At 30.1% G+C, this 14,737-nt stretch overlaps 1 protein-coding gene across 4 annotated transcripts; it reads right to left on the bottom strand.

Moving 5' to 3' along the window:
* Nucleotides 1–1,697: 1,697 nt before the first annotated feature.
* LOC114372085 (ABC transporter G family member 22-like) lies at nt 1,698–12,960 on the bottom strand. 4 transcript variants are annotated; one of them, XM_028329474.1, is made up of 11 exons: nt 12,839–12,960; nt 11,746–12,115; nt 7,243–7,310; nt 6,507–6,742; nt 5,918–6,073; nt 5,515–5,698; nt 4,876–5,184; nt 4,017–4,304; nt 3,196–3,480; nt 2,702–2,809; nt 1,698–2,276 (listed from the first exon to the last, which is right to left on the bottom strand). In XM_028329474.1, the coding sequence occupies exons 1-11, from the start codon at nt 12,947–12,949 to the stop codon at nt 2,055–2,057; spliced, it is 2,337 nt and encodes a 778-aa protein (XP_028185275.1). In that variant the 5' UTR covers nt 12,950–12,960; the 3' UTR covers nt 1,698–2,054. The 4 variants fall into 4 exon arrangements, with proteins under 4 accessions (XP_028185275.1, XP_028185277.1, XP_028185278.1 ...); XM_028329476.1 differs by lacking the exon at nt 12,839–12,960 and adding an exon at nt 7,006–7,100 and having other exon boundaries at nt 11,746–11,763; XM_028329475.1 differs by having other exon boundaries at nt 2,195–2,311.
* Nucleotides 12,961–14,737: the final 1,777 nt, after the last annotated feature.

Below are 14,737 nucleotides of genomic sequence, written 5' to 3' on the forward strand. Positions count from 1 at the left end.
GTTTTATTATGTTTTTTTTTTAATCAGCCATCTGTCCTTTTAACTCGTTCATCCTAACAAAGGGCAAAAACATAGTCAATGGTTGCTGCAACAATAACCCAAATCAGAAGTGATTGTTATTTTTTTATTTTGCAACTTGGAAGTGAAATTGAGGGGGGAATAAAAAGAAAAACAAAGTGAAACTAGATTACACTTTCAGGGCTTAGACAAATGTCAATATATTACTCTTTCAAGGACTAAATAATGAGAAGAGATCGAATTACTTCAAAAATAAGTTTAAAAAAAATCACTTTCATTTATTCTCTTTTAATGGTTAAAATTAAATTCTTATTATAATCTTTAAATTTCAAGAAAATAAATGATAAGAATAAACAATAATTAAAGAATTACTGTTAAAATAAGTTGATTCATTCTCTTTATAAATATTTATAAAATATTTATTAAAACATAGCTTACGTCAATAACAACAGGATATGACAAACTACATAACTAGTCTAATCTTATGGTATTTTTTATTCCTCTTCTAATTTAAATTATTATTTTTTTCTTCACTCATCTAACAAACTCTGAAAGTTACAAGTTCATGTTATACTTGTCTCATTCATTGAAGAGCTTAAGTTCTATTTTGACTCTTCTAACAAAGTAAATGTCTCATTCGTTGAAGAGTTTAAGTTCTATTTTGACTCTTCTAACAAACTGAAAGTTACAAGTCCATGTTATACTTGTCTCATTTATTGAAGTTTGAATAACAGCTGATAGCCTAATAATCTTATGGCATTTTTTATTTCTCTTCTAATTTAAATTATTATTTTTTCTTTACTCATCTAACAAACTCTGAAGGTTGCAAGTCAATGTTGTACTTGTTAATTCCATTCATTGAAGAGTTTAAGTTCTATTTTCACGCTTCTAACAAACTGAAAGTTACAAGTCCATGTTATACTTGTCTCATTATTGAAGTTTGAATTTCTATTTTCACTCTTCTAACAAACTGAAGGTTACAAGTCCATGGTATACCTGTCTCATTTATTGTAAATTGAATTTCTATTCTCAAAGTTGTGTAGCTCGTGCTAAAGTTGAATGGCTTTTTGGACGTAAGTTTAACTTAAATTCTTTTTTTATCAATATTGATATCTTAACTAGTTTCATGTTATTTTTTTTTTTAAAAAAAATCGTTACATGTAGTGTTTTCACCTTTTTACATGTTTGTTTCCAATCGATGCTCCGTTTTCTTTTAAATGACAACAATTTTATATTTGTCGTTTTAAATATTTATGTATTAAATTTATATATAAAGTTTAATTGGTTCAATTAATGTCTACAATGTCTATTGATGATATATTTATCTGAGTGAACTCAAGGTATTCTTTATTAGAAATCAATGACTAATTTTTAAAAATATTGAAATCAATTTAAATAATTGACCTCTTAAAAGATTTTTTTTTTTTACACATGGACTTGAGGATCGAATCATAATTATATGTTTAAGAAAAAAAAAACTTATTTGTCAATCATAACTGATGATATACTCACCCAATATGTCAGTTAAATGGATAATTAACCCAAATTCAATAACTATAAATAATGCCTTCTGAATTCAAAACAAAAGCAGAAAGATCTTTTTTGGTCAGATAAAACATTTCTTCATGTCAAGTTACATCTTAATTACTTGACAAATGTCATTTCAAAAAGGCGTGAGCAACTTAACTACGCTATATACGTAGGGAATTGATGGATAAACTCTATAATTCCACTACAGTACTAGTTACAAGCTTCAGTCAATTAAACATTCTCGGAAGAGTTAATTAAGTATCTCTCGAAAACAAAAATCTGAATTCTCCAGATAATGTTGTGCCTACGATGATCATAACATGTGGCTTGCACTGTGGTGTTTCAACATAACTAATTAAATGAAATATAAATATTCACAAGACAAAATAAAAAAAAGCCACTATCTCTAATGTGCTAGGTACTTCAATTATTGGTCCTTCTTAGTACATGTGATTCTTTGTTTAATTAATATTATCACCCACATGCAAAGAGTGATCAAGTTGAATTTAAGCTCCAGATTGAAGTTTCATTCTCCTTAGAGAAAGATATGCCAAGAAACGGTAACCAAAAACCATGGCTATTAGAGCAGCTACCTCTGTTGCACCACTATCAATTCTGATCCCATTGATGACTGGTGAGATGTGTTCATATTGCACCTTGAGAAGAAGCTTGTAGGTGTGGTAGTTGAATGACATGTAACGAATCCAAGAAAAAAATATGGGGACCCTCTGCCAAATTTAGCATCACTTGTTACATTCTTCTACTAAATGATTGCATGCAAAGGTTACTCATGTCAGCTATTGGACCATTAAATTAGTGACCAAAACAAATTCAATTTTGAAATTCAAAATTGTGTCAATTATTTCACGATTTTCTTTACTTCAAACTCTATTATACTAGTGAAAATTCCCTCAGTGCTTTAATGTTTCAAAATTATTAACAACACAGTATCTAAACAGAGTCTTTTGAACAGACATTTTATTATTGATTAAAATTTATTAAAATAATTATTTTTATAAATCTAATTTCTTATATAATAAATAAATATTATGATTTTATAGTTTTGAATATTTTATAATCAATGTGTTAAAATGTAAACTGTTAGGCTCTTCGTAATCTTTTATTCCAAACAAAAACTGGTATGTTTGTTTACCTGCACAAAAAATCCTCCAGCCAGCATGAAGGTCATCACAGTTACTGAAGCCAAAGTTGTTGCTCTTTTCAAGTCCATAAGTGTGGCCCCAATAGCAAGTCCAAGTCCCTGCATCACAACCAGCCACGGTCAGAACTAGAGACTAATTTAGTTGCATTATATCAATGATAGATTATTACTGTAATAAACTCGATTGATTTTTATAATAATTACTTTAGAAATTACATCAAAAAGTTTTTTAATTGATAGTATAAATTTTTTTACTAAACCTAAGTAAAATTAGGATTATTTAATTAGAATATACTGACACATCCAATCTTAAATTATCATATATATGAAAAGATTATTTAACTTTTGTAACAATCACTTGAAAAATCCTATTTAGAGTTTTTTTAATTAGTTGATAATATAAAAAAAATCACCACAATTACACTTTATTTTATATTATTTATAAAAAAAAAGAAAATATTTTCTGAATTTGTTAAAGTAGATACCTGAGCAGCCACAATGCAGAGGAAAACAGTGAGAACCGTGAGGAAAAATGGTGCAACACTGAGTCTGAGGCCGGCCATGAAATAAACAACAAGTAGAAAAAGCACTGGTAAAATGAGGTCTAGTGGAAGGTCACTTGTGGTTCTAGCCAGGAAGTATGCACTCAATCTGTACATGTCTGCTGCTCTCTCCTTACTCAGCATGGCTCTCTCTTGAGGAAATGTGAATATTGCAGTGAAAACAGGAAAAAATCCCCAGAAAACAGCAATAAAGAATAGTAATCCTGCCTGCAATCCGCAAAGATAAATAGCTTACAATGTTTATGCTTGTGAAATTATGTCTGAGAAATGCTAATAACACATTCTATTATATATGCTTTCCAATATGTTATTATTGACTAAAATTTCTTAGGAGTCACAAAATAATGTGGGACTGTGCCACTCTATTTAAAATGAGTCATTTATAATTTCATAAGTTTGAATAAATCTCAAATAGTAATTTCTTCATTTCTTTTTATCTGTCTTTTAAGTTTTCATGTGGAAATTAAGAAATATTTTAAATCTTCTTGATTCTAATAAAATAGTTGTGGGATTTTTTATTTTATCCCTTTTTTTTCTTTTCAGTCCATAATAAATGTATGTGCAAATTAATTATTAGGTGACAAATAATTGATGAAAGAATAATAAATGTCACCTTAAACTTTTCAAACGACAAATAAATAAAAATAAAAAATTTCCAAAACTCCTCAAAAAGGAAGAAAGAGAGTAATAAAGAATGTGTTAGAAAAAGTGTGGTTAATTTTCTTATCTGTATATGGTCTTACCTGATCTTGCAGATCTTTTGGGTTCTTAGTATCTGATTGCCACCAAAGTAATCCTAAGATGACAGCAGTGGATAAAACTTGGGTGATTCTCAACCAGCTAAAATAGTCATGCCTCCGTTCTTTGATTCCTCTCCAAAATAGTATGGAAAATTGCTCATCCCAACTTGCTCCCCATTGTCTCTTATGAGAACACACTTTAGTCTTCAGTGCTTCATCAAGAGGTATAGGAACCATTAGTCTTTTCTTTTCTGTTTCTGCTACTCGAGTTTCATATGCCTCCACCAGATACTGTTAAAATTCATTTCAGTCGTAATAGGAGAAATTTCTTCCTTCAAGATCATTTATACTTGAATCATATTAAAATTCAAGAGTAAACTGCATAATGGACTTGTTTGTTTAAATTTATTTGTGAAAAAAATATTTATTTTGATAAAATAAATAGTTATATGTTTTTTTTAGTAAGTTTATCTAAATTGTTTCTGCTTAAAAAACATAGTTTTCTACTTATTTTTAAAAGTAAATCCCATCTGTTTATTAAAAACATACTTATATAAAAAGTATTTATTTTAAATTTTTTTAAAAGTTTAAACAAACTCACCAAATCTTTACTTTTACTGTGAAACCTATACGAAACTATGGTAAATTTTTAATAAAGAGTAAATAGTTCATGTACTTTTAGATCGATATCTATCAATTTTTTGATATGTATTGTAAGTTTGATGAATTTTACAACATATATCTTTAAAGTCATAATTGTCAAGTTGCCCATGATTTTTTATTAGTTGATGATATAAAACTGACTGTGCATAGAAATTACATTCTTGGTAAAAACAAATTACAAACTGCTGGTGATGATTACCTCATGTACAACAGCTGGTGATGGCTTCCCATTTTGTGTTTCAGCTTCTGCATTTCCCATCTGCACTTTATCTTCCAACTCTGAAGGTAGGGAAACATCATTTATGTTTCCATTAGCAAGGTCTAGCAAAAACTCTGCCGGGTTCATGGAAATAAGTGGTGAACATCCTATGGACTGGAAGTAAGTCATTGTTTCTGAGGCTTTTCCAAAGTAAAGAAGGCTCCCTTTTCCAAGAAGGATCAACTTGTCAAATTTGTGGAAGAGTCTGCTTGATGGTTGGTGGATTGTTGTCACCACTGTTTTCCCTGCCTACAATTTCAATTAACAAGTTAGTGATAAAGGTTTAGTCATGGGAAAAATATCTTGTATGTTCATCACCAAAGAATAGAATTAAATGTGCATGTGAATTAATAAACTCAGATTGGAATAAACTATATGCTTTGAATTAAGTGTCATTTTCATGGAGATCCAAAAGAATTTGAATTGATTTGTCATAGATGTAATGTCATTTTCATGACTCATAGTGTGCTTATTGTCACATTGCTTGATGATTAGTAATAGTGACTTTCCTTCCCTTGCTTTCAATTATGTGAATTATTAAGTGTAATCTAAAATCTTAGCATATGATATAACAATTACTTCTGCTATGTCTTGTAGCATCTGAACAATCCTCAAGGCTGTTGTAGAATCCAAACCAGAAGTTGGTTCATCAAGAAAAAGAAGAGAAGGGTTGATTATGATCTCATTGCCAATACAAACTCTCTTCCTCTCACCACCAGATACTCCGCGAACAAAGGAACCACCAATCATAGTGTCTTGGCACCTTTTCCATACATAAAATATAAACTATTAGCTTCCAAAATTAAATATTAACATGTGTAAAATGGTTATAATGCTCTACTCTTGACTTTTGAGTCCTTAAGGATGGAATGGAACCATTTACCTAATAGTTTATATTAACATGTCTTTCTCTATAAATGTGACTTTTGTGCTCATAATAATTTTGACATTTCATTCTTAAGGATGGAATGGAACCATTTACCTTTCCAAGCCAAGCTCATAGATTACATCTAAAGCTCGTTTTTCCTTTTGCTCCTTTGTGTATGCCTTTGGTAGTCTTAGCCTGGCTGCATATGTCAATGTCTCTTTCACAGTTAGGTGAGGAAACAGAACATCATCTTGTGTCACGAATCCTATCCTGCCACATGTTTCACGTAAGTACAATATAATGGTGATTTTGCACACTTTAAGAAGCAAATACAAGTTCACCATTTGAAGGAAAAAAATTGTCTGTCATACAAAGTTGTGGTGATACATCCTAAATATCATTTACTATCTTGTTGATAGAAGAACATTTTGATCACTAACAAACTTGTAACCTTTGACTTGTTAAGAATTCCATCACTATGTTTCAATCTAGAGAAAATAGTAAAAACACTAAAACTATAAAAGGTTTACACATTGAACCGGTTAGAAATCGTCATGTATGATAAGTTTGTTGATTTTAATAATAACTATCTTAAAAATTATACCTAGCATAATTTCTGATTGGTTAACAACATAAAGTTTTTTCACTTTGGAATGTGTTTGTTCTAGATGCACTTGGTAAGGTGGTGGATTTTATGTTTTACCTGCTCTTAAGGAACTTGGAATATGGTTGGTCATTGTAAGTGATAGAACCACCACTTATAGGATGGCTTAACCTTCCCCCAAGAAGGTTTAAAAGAGTTGTCTTTCCACTTCCCGAGGGGCCCATCAATGCCAAAACTTCCCCTGGATTTACAGAACCAGTGATCCCATTCAAGATATCCTTCTCCTCAGTTGTTGTCATGCCCTTGATCACTATCTTGTAGGTCACATCCGTGAACTGCACATTCAATAATAAGAAAAGAAAAACTCGTTAAGTGTGATCCATCACTAACTCAAAACAAAACACATCATCAGAAGTAAGCTCAATGCACCAAAACATTAATATTTTTTCTAAGAAATTAGTGTCTAACTACTCATACTCCACACTCTTCTTTCTCGGTAAGACCATGCTATAAAGCCTCAAGAGATTTGAGTACCAAGGTAGGTGTATTAGTACTAATTTATTTCTCTGGTAACTGAAAAGAAGGGTTAATCTTGTACATTGATGTCACATGAAATGAAACTTTGTACAAGACTGAATCCGATGATCATGTTCTATTGGTTGCAATGATTGCTAAAGTAAGCTTCATCCTTGCCTGCCCAAATACACAGGGCCACATCAAACTCATGCTCTATTATCGATCAGAAGGTTAATTTGAAGTTTTGAACCTATGCAGAGGTAGATGCAGGCATGGAACAAGAAGATCTTAGTATTAAAATATGCAAAATGTACATTACCTTTAGATATATTGGTAGAGTTGGTTCCGTTTGAAACTTCGTCCTAGGTCCAGCTTCAATATCCTCAGCTGCAACATACATAGTAAATGACCCTCTTTATAAAATTCAAGGTGGGAAAAAGAAGCTCCTACAATCAGAAGCCTATATAGTATATACCAAGCATGCAACTATATATTAGTTTCACTTGGCACAATAGTGCACTAGAAATTAATTAATAAAAAATGCACGTTCTTGATCTTGACTAAGTATGTGGTTGTGTTATGCTATAGGGTGGTAAATATCTTTAATATGATTTGCAAGAAAGTACTATGCATGGATGCTTCTCATGTCATTGACATTACATGATCCGTTAAAAGGGTGCAACATTTGCTGGCCATGAAAACTCAAGTGGGGTAGCATGGACCATGGTTATATGTGACTTGAGCATTGACATCAATAAGTGAAGTTTTTTTTTTTTGGTTCATATGGTTGCATAGAATTATCCTCGGTAGGTCACAAAATTTTTTCATCTTATCCAAGAAATCTGTTAGCCATCATAGGTGAATTATTTCCTTCCAACAAGAATTTCTCTAAATACATCAATTAGAATTCGAACTCCTCATTACAAGCTTAAGGGACGACCCCGAAACTTGTGTCACTTGTATCAACTACTTGTTCATCAATAAGTGAAGTGTTATCCACATAGCAGTGAAAATAAAAAGTCAACCTGAATTTAATTGAGTGGCCCCAAGAATGGGGCAATTTGCTCTCCCAGAAAAAAGGAAGGAAAAAAAAACACAGAAAGAGACATGTTCACTTGTATGTTGTGGACCCGTAGGTACGACATAATTAAGAGCTAAATTGTCTTTCAAAGACATATTAGTCCACAAAATGGGTCGTGTTCCCCACATAATGGTACTCCGAGAAAGAAAGAAAAAAATGCTTGAACATTGTTATAAATGAGGATGGGAACAAGGGGAAGAAACAAAAAAATAAGAAGTCTCCCCAAGAAAATGAAAAGCCACCCACGAATCACATCAGAGAGAAATGGAAAATTGAGAGTGTGCATGCATTACAGATAATTAGTACAGCTAATTAAAACGACGTTACTATATATATGTAAACATTTGCATATATTTAGGTGATAGAATTAGTGTGCTTTTTGTCCATAAAAGAATAAATAAGTGTGCTTAAGCGCGTAAAAAAACTATATGCAAGTATAAATAGGGACGAGATGATTAATTAATATAAGGTGATAAATTTTATATTTACACTAATAATTTTTTTAGATTATGATTGATCCAACTATTTTATTTTTATTTTAATCATATATAACAAATTTCACATAATTTATACATGACTTTATACTTTAGTTAGTCGTGGATATTTACTTGTATTCCAGATAATATATTATCTGTTACAGAAAAGTAGTATGATAAAGCATTAATTATTCTTGTATGAGATTTCATTATAAACTAAATATATTATGAAAATGTTTCAATTCAATTGTTGAATTGGTAATTTTATACTTTAGAAAAAAGTTATTAATAATAGTATGAAAATTTGACACCGAGTATATATCAATTGATGCTTTAATATATTAAAATTTTAATATGTATCATTAAAATAAATTATATACATGTATATATCTATAACTATATATAAAGAAAATAAGGTGTTTTGATATAATATTTTTATATTCATTTTATTCTCTTATAATTACATCCACAAATTAATATTTTATCTTTCATTACCTTAACAAATCACTCATTTTATCCTTAAGGCATATTTTTTTTCTAATTTATACTAATAATAAAGAAAATATCTCATTCGATATTCATATTTCATTTAGATAATTTTGTCTTTAAACTATTTTTTAAACTTTCAAATATTTTTTATAACCTACAGTAACTTCATAACTTCTCACTACTATATTTATCTTCTTTTTTGTATTATTTATTTATAAATTTTAGAGAGGCACGCCCTAGTAATATATAATAATGATACAATTATTAACGGCAACACGTATATATGATTGGTCTAACGAAAATGACACTTATCTATGGACAGCAGCTACACCACTGTCTTGGTCGTTTCAGTGGTGGGTAGTGTGGGTACCACTATAGTTACCTGTTTTTTTGGATCGTTAATCACGGGGTTTGTAGTCAGAGGTGGCTGGTTGGATTGGATCCGACAAAGACACTTCCCTTCCTTCGCGTACGTGAATCAATGTGAACGCAAGTAGGTAAGTGTGTGTTTGGTTTAACAGTGAATTCAACATGCATATATTTCCAAGCATGTTAGCCACCTCTACATTAAGATGTTGCCATATTACCATGGCATGAATGGAGATCTAGCCAAAGTTCTGAAGTTTTCAACTCCTTTATGTGAAACTTGATTTTAATCTTTAATTTTGACAAATTTAGTTTTTAAATTTAGGGAAAAAATTATTTTCGTTCTTTCTCACTATATAAACTATTTGTGATCTATAAAGGATGAAAATCATTACTTATCTAAAAAGTTCAGGAAGTATATATATCAGAGTTAAAATACGAGAACTAACAACATGAAAATAATATCAGTAAATATACATAATTTTTTTTTAATTCTCTTATATTTTTTAAATATGATAATTTCACAATTTTTTTATTAAGACAAAGATCTAAATTCGACCCCTTTCTTAAATATTAAATAATCATTTTTTAATATCATATAGAAATATCTTTAACTTCTATATCTTTCAAAATAAGTGAGTATAACACGGTGGGTAAAAATACATAGTTAAGATACTACTAAATATAGTTAACCAAATTTTTCACTAAAAATTTAGTTATTAGTAAAATTAATTAATACTTTGTACCTACAATATAATCATCATATATTAAAATCAGGAAAAAAAAATGGTTTTTTTAGCCTCCACACTGTTAGTACGATTTGGTTAAGATTCTTGTATTTTTTATATCAATGAATTTGCCTTTCAAACTTTAAAAAGAAATTTCTCATACTTATCACTGACCAGTCAGGGGCCGTTATTATCACTTCCAGCATTAGCAATCTTTTCTGGGTAACGGAAGGGTACCAACAGGGACTGTACTTTTTTGTTTCATAGCAGTTTAAAAGAAAATGAATGACTTTTTTCTATTTTTACTTTTTCACATGTACTTGAGTTTGTTTTGCCCTTGCCAAAAGGTCATTCTTATAAATGCATATGTTGTGTCATTATTATTAATCAGAAAAAGGAAATCTACCCAGATCTGTAAAGTAGTAAATCAGACAACAGAGGAAACCTCACCACGTATATTTTGTGGATACTATAGGGGCACGACACAAACCTAGACCGATGGTATATAGCATTTGCTCTTTAAATTGAATGGCTGAAATTCAAATAATACTTCACTAATAAAGAAACATATCAAATTTTTCATTCAGATGGTACAAACTACAAAATGTTAACGTTTTGTTTAGGAGTAATAAAGAGAAATAAAATAAGGTAAGTAATTAAGTAAATAGTTAAGACGAACAATACCATTATTTAACAAGAATTTTTTTTAATTAAGAAGAAGACCGTAAAAAGAGTCAAACCAAGTAATATAATAAAAAAACAAGGTAACTTATGTCCATGGTTCATTAACTTCTACTCTTAAATTAGTATTAATTAGTATGACAAAATGCTTCCCTTCCTATATAAAGTGTGCCTTACATTAACTATATTATATATATATATATATATATATATATATATATATATATATATATATATATATATATATCATACTTTCACAAACACATACATGGAAAGCTACAAGATCATCTATTGCTTTGTGATTTGCATGCATGTCTGATTTCATTGTCAAAAACGTTTTTAAAATCAAGTTGTTGTTGTTATTGTTTATTCGTTACATAAGTAATCCTTCACAATAAAATAAAATAAAAATCAACAAGTGATGGTGTACGTCCATTATTTTCACTTATCCGAGAGTCAAACTGTATCATTGAATGGTTGACGGTAGGACTACAAAGAATCAATCTAGACAACAAAAGAAGTTTAATTCATTTGAATAGGTTGATTTCACAATATTTTTTTGTATATAAGTAATTATTAAAAAAAAGTTTATTTAAAGGAAAAATTAGGTAGACACAACATTCTATTAAATATATTGAGAAAAAAAGAGAAATTAAGTAGTATACATATAATAGTAATAAATGATATGATATGATGAAAAGAAAGACATAAAAAATATGATAGAAAATATATGTAGTTTAATCGGTATTTTTAGTGTTGTTAATTATTTGTTTAGAATTGAAGTTTTATCTCAATAATGTTGAAGGTCTTGATTAAATGTCAAGGTGAATCTCTGACTGTGAAACTCTAATTATAATAATAAAACATATTAAAAAATCATTTCTGACACTTGTTAATTATAAAAAATACTAGTATAATGAGGTGTATGATTTATAGAACTGTCTTTGAGTATCAGTCTTATACAAATTAAGTGTATGGTAATTAAATTGTCATGTACTTACGGATATCATCATCACTGAAGGGCTTGGAGTCAGCAATTTCTTCAGGAGGCATAGTAAAGCCAGTGAAGGAGAAAGAGAGTCCCAAGCTAGCACTTGAGGCTCTGCTAAGTGCAGCACCACTACTCACATCATCGAGCTCTAGCTTCATTTGACTTATCTGAGCACTCCTTGACTTTCTTATGTGGGTGTTCTTCCCGCCGCGCCCCGGCGAGGCCCCCGTCAGCCATCGGCTTGACTTCCTCGAGTCCACCACTCCGTTCGCGGAGTGATCGCTCGATGGTGGCGACTTTAAGCCTGCCACCATTGATTCTAATAGTTGGTCTGATTTTGTTCTCACTAGTGATGTATTTGCTTTCTCCATAGTCACCCACTGTTTGCCAAAGAATGAGAAATAAAAAAAATGTAACAATTTTGTTTTACGTGGGTAATTTGACCATAAAACATCATTAAGCAAAGGATATAGATGCGAAATTCGTTGGATTAGATTACCTCTTATACTCATTTTTTTAATTAAAATCTTTGTTTATAAAAAAAAATGAGAAATTCTATCAAACACTTTGAAATTAATTTAGGAATTTTTGTTATTAAGAATTTCTCTCTTTCTCTCTTGCTATTGATGTATGTGTTCATACTCATTTAACTATTAATTCAAAAAACAACTTATCAAAACGCTTAAATTTTACTGGGTATATATTATAGCAACTCTCATATTAGATATATAGTAATTAAGTAATATATCTAATATAAGTTTTATATAATATAATAGTTCATGAAAACTTATATGTTAGGAAAGGCATATAATATACCAGAAGTACTATTGGGTATGTTTTGTTTTTATTTTCAAAGAGGAAGATTAGGAGGGAAGAAGTTATTTCATCATATAATAGTTATGTACTCCTAGAGTACGAGGAGTAATAATTTATGACAAGAAAAATATATTAATTAAATTATAAATGGAATAGGAATAGGAATATTTGATGATAGTATATTTATAGACAAATCGTACAGGAAGATGTATCGTTGAATTTATCCATTTCTTTTTATTACTACTAGTTAGAAAAACCATAGGGGCAGAAAAAGCAGAAGACAATACCTCGAGAATGCAAGAGTTGTTTTTAGTGCTGGGGATGATCCGAAAATGGAATATGAGACCAAAGCTCAACTCAGCAACAGCAATCGATAAATTATTAGCACATCCAATCATGTGGAGCACTCGCCCTCTTATAAAGGGCAATTAAGAGCACCATGTGAAGTTACCAAATTACCCTTGCATTTCATTGCAAATATCAACCTCCATTATATATATATATATATATATTTGTTTTCATCTTTTTAGATAAGAACTGAGCTTTAGTTGAGACATGTAGATATGATGGCACATCATGGACCTTCCATGCACGCTAGGTAAGGCCATGTTTGCCGTACACGCGTCCAACATGTAGTAATCCGTTTATTATTATTATTATTATTATTATTATTGATGCAACTCCTCAAATTTTGGAGGTTTCTATCAACTAGTTCGATGGAGGTTGAGTTGATGTCAAAGAGAATGCTTTTGGTATTAATGAAGGTGTTTAACCTTATGTGCAAAAGGAGAGGGGTGGCAACTCATGACTCATATGCCGTCTAATTAAGTAACTCTAATGCGGACAGAACTCAGAAGCTATACAACAACAATTTCCCTCAATTGGTACCCAGAAACTAATTTCTTTCGTGACGAGAGATCACCAAAGTAGTTTTATCACTCCCATTATAATCTTTTGATTCTTTTTCATTCACATAATCAAGAATTAATTACTAAACTTTTAACAACAAAAATAAGAAACTCAACTATCTATCAAGTATGTTGGGTAAACCTTGTCGGCATATGATGCAGTATATTTCAGTATAAAAGAATAGTTCTGTTTGCTGCATGGATTAGAGAGGGACCTGCAGTGTGCATTTCTACTTGAGATCTTGCTTTCATCCGAGATTACCTGCACAGCAGGGAACTAGGGTTTTTGGAGTTTTGTATACTAGAAAGATATGATCTGGAGTACGTTTTTTCATTCTGAATTAAAGCGTATCATCGATGCAGAATATATCTACATATATATTTGAATAGTACTTTTTTTTGTCTTTTCTTTATGACTAGTTAGAAATGGAAATTTCAAACAATCATTGTACATTTTCTTTCTCGTCTTTCTTTCTTTTTTTACATCTTATTTTTTATTATACATATATATACATATATATATATATATGTTTTTTTTTCTTTCTAAGAATTTTAGCATATGAGTATACATGAATTATTTTATTCTTCTCATTTTCTATGACATCACTTTTACGTATTAGATTTTTTTTTCTTATTCCTCACTTAGTGCATATACTTAAGAAGTAATTAAATATATATCATATTATCAATATATATCTACCATTTTCTATATATACTTGTGTGTATTTATTTTTTGTTCTTACAAAACAAAACTACACAAAGCTATATATTAACACTCGGATATAAGAAAAATAGTCAATGCACCAATCAGAAAAACCATGTATGAAATTGTTTAATTATATAACAGTTTTTAATTAATTTTTCACACAATTTTTGTTACAACTTTCTTCATGAAATTTCTCATAAATCGAAAGAAGAATGAAACAAATGAACTATTTTACTAATCTCATAAAAGTGAGTGTAAAAACAAATGCTAACATAAAACAAACATTTTCCTTAGGTTTGATTAAGTACAAATTATCGTTACTGAAGCTGTCGAGTATTAATTAATTAATGTCGTCCTGCTTGCCACCGTTTTCTGTCAGCATGTGCTATCAATTAAGTTGTACTCTGTGTTACACGAAGTTTCTAGGAAGGTTCCTTCGAAGATATATGATTGTAATCATGTACTGTCCAAATTAAAAATTTGATTGTCGTTACACTCTTGTACGTTGAAGAATTCCAGTACAAATCTCGACGGGTTACCGCAATTTTTTCTCAAACATGATGCATTAAAAT

Source organism: Glycine soja, chromosome 10 (assembly GCF_004193775.1).
Source record: "Glycine soja cultivar W05 chromosome 10, ASM419377v2, whole genome shotgun sequence".
Lineage (NCBI taxonomy): Eukaryota > Viridiplantae > Streptophyta > Magnoliopsida > Fabales > Fabaceae > Glycine > Glycine soja.

Coding starts and splice junctions, on each gene's coding strand:
- LOC114372085 (XM_028329474.1), bottom strand. CDS start 12,949: ATGATTGGATGTGCTAATAATTTATCGATTGCTGTTGCTGAGTTGAGC. Junction 6,074..6,506: donor TCCAAGTTCCTTAAGAGCAG/GTAAAACATAAA, acceptor AACATGTGGCAG/GATAGGATTCGTGACACAAG. Junction 3,481..4,016: donor CAAAAGATCTGCAAGATCAG/GTAAGACCATAT, acceptor TGCGGATTGCAG/GCAGGATTACTATTCTTTAT.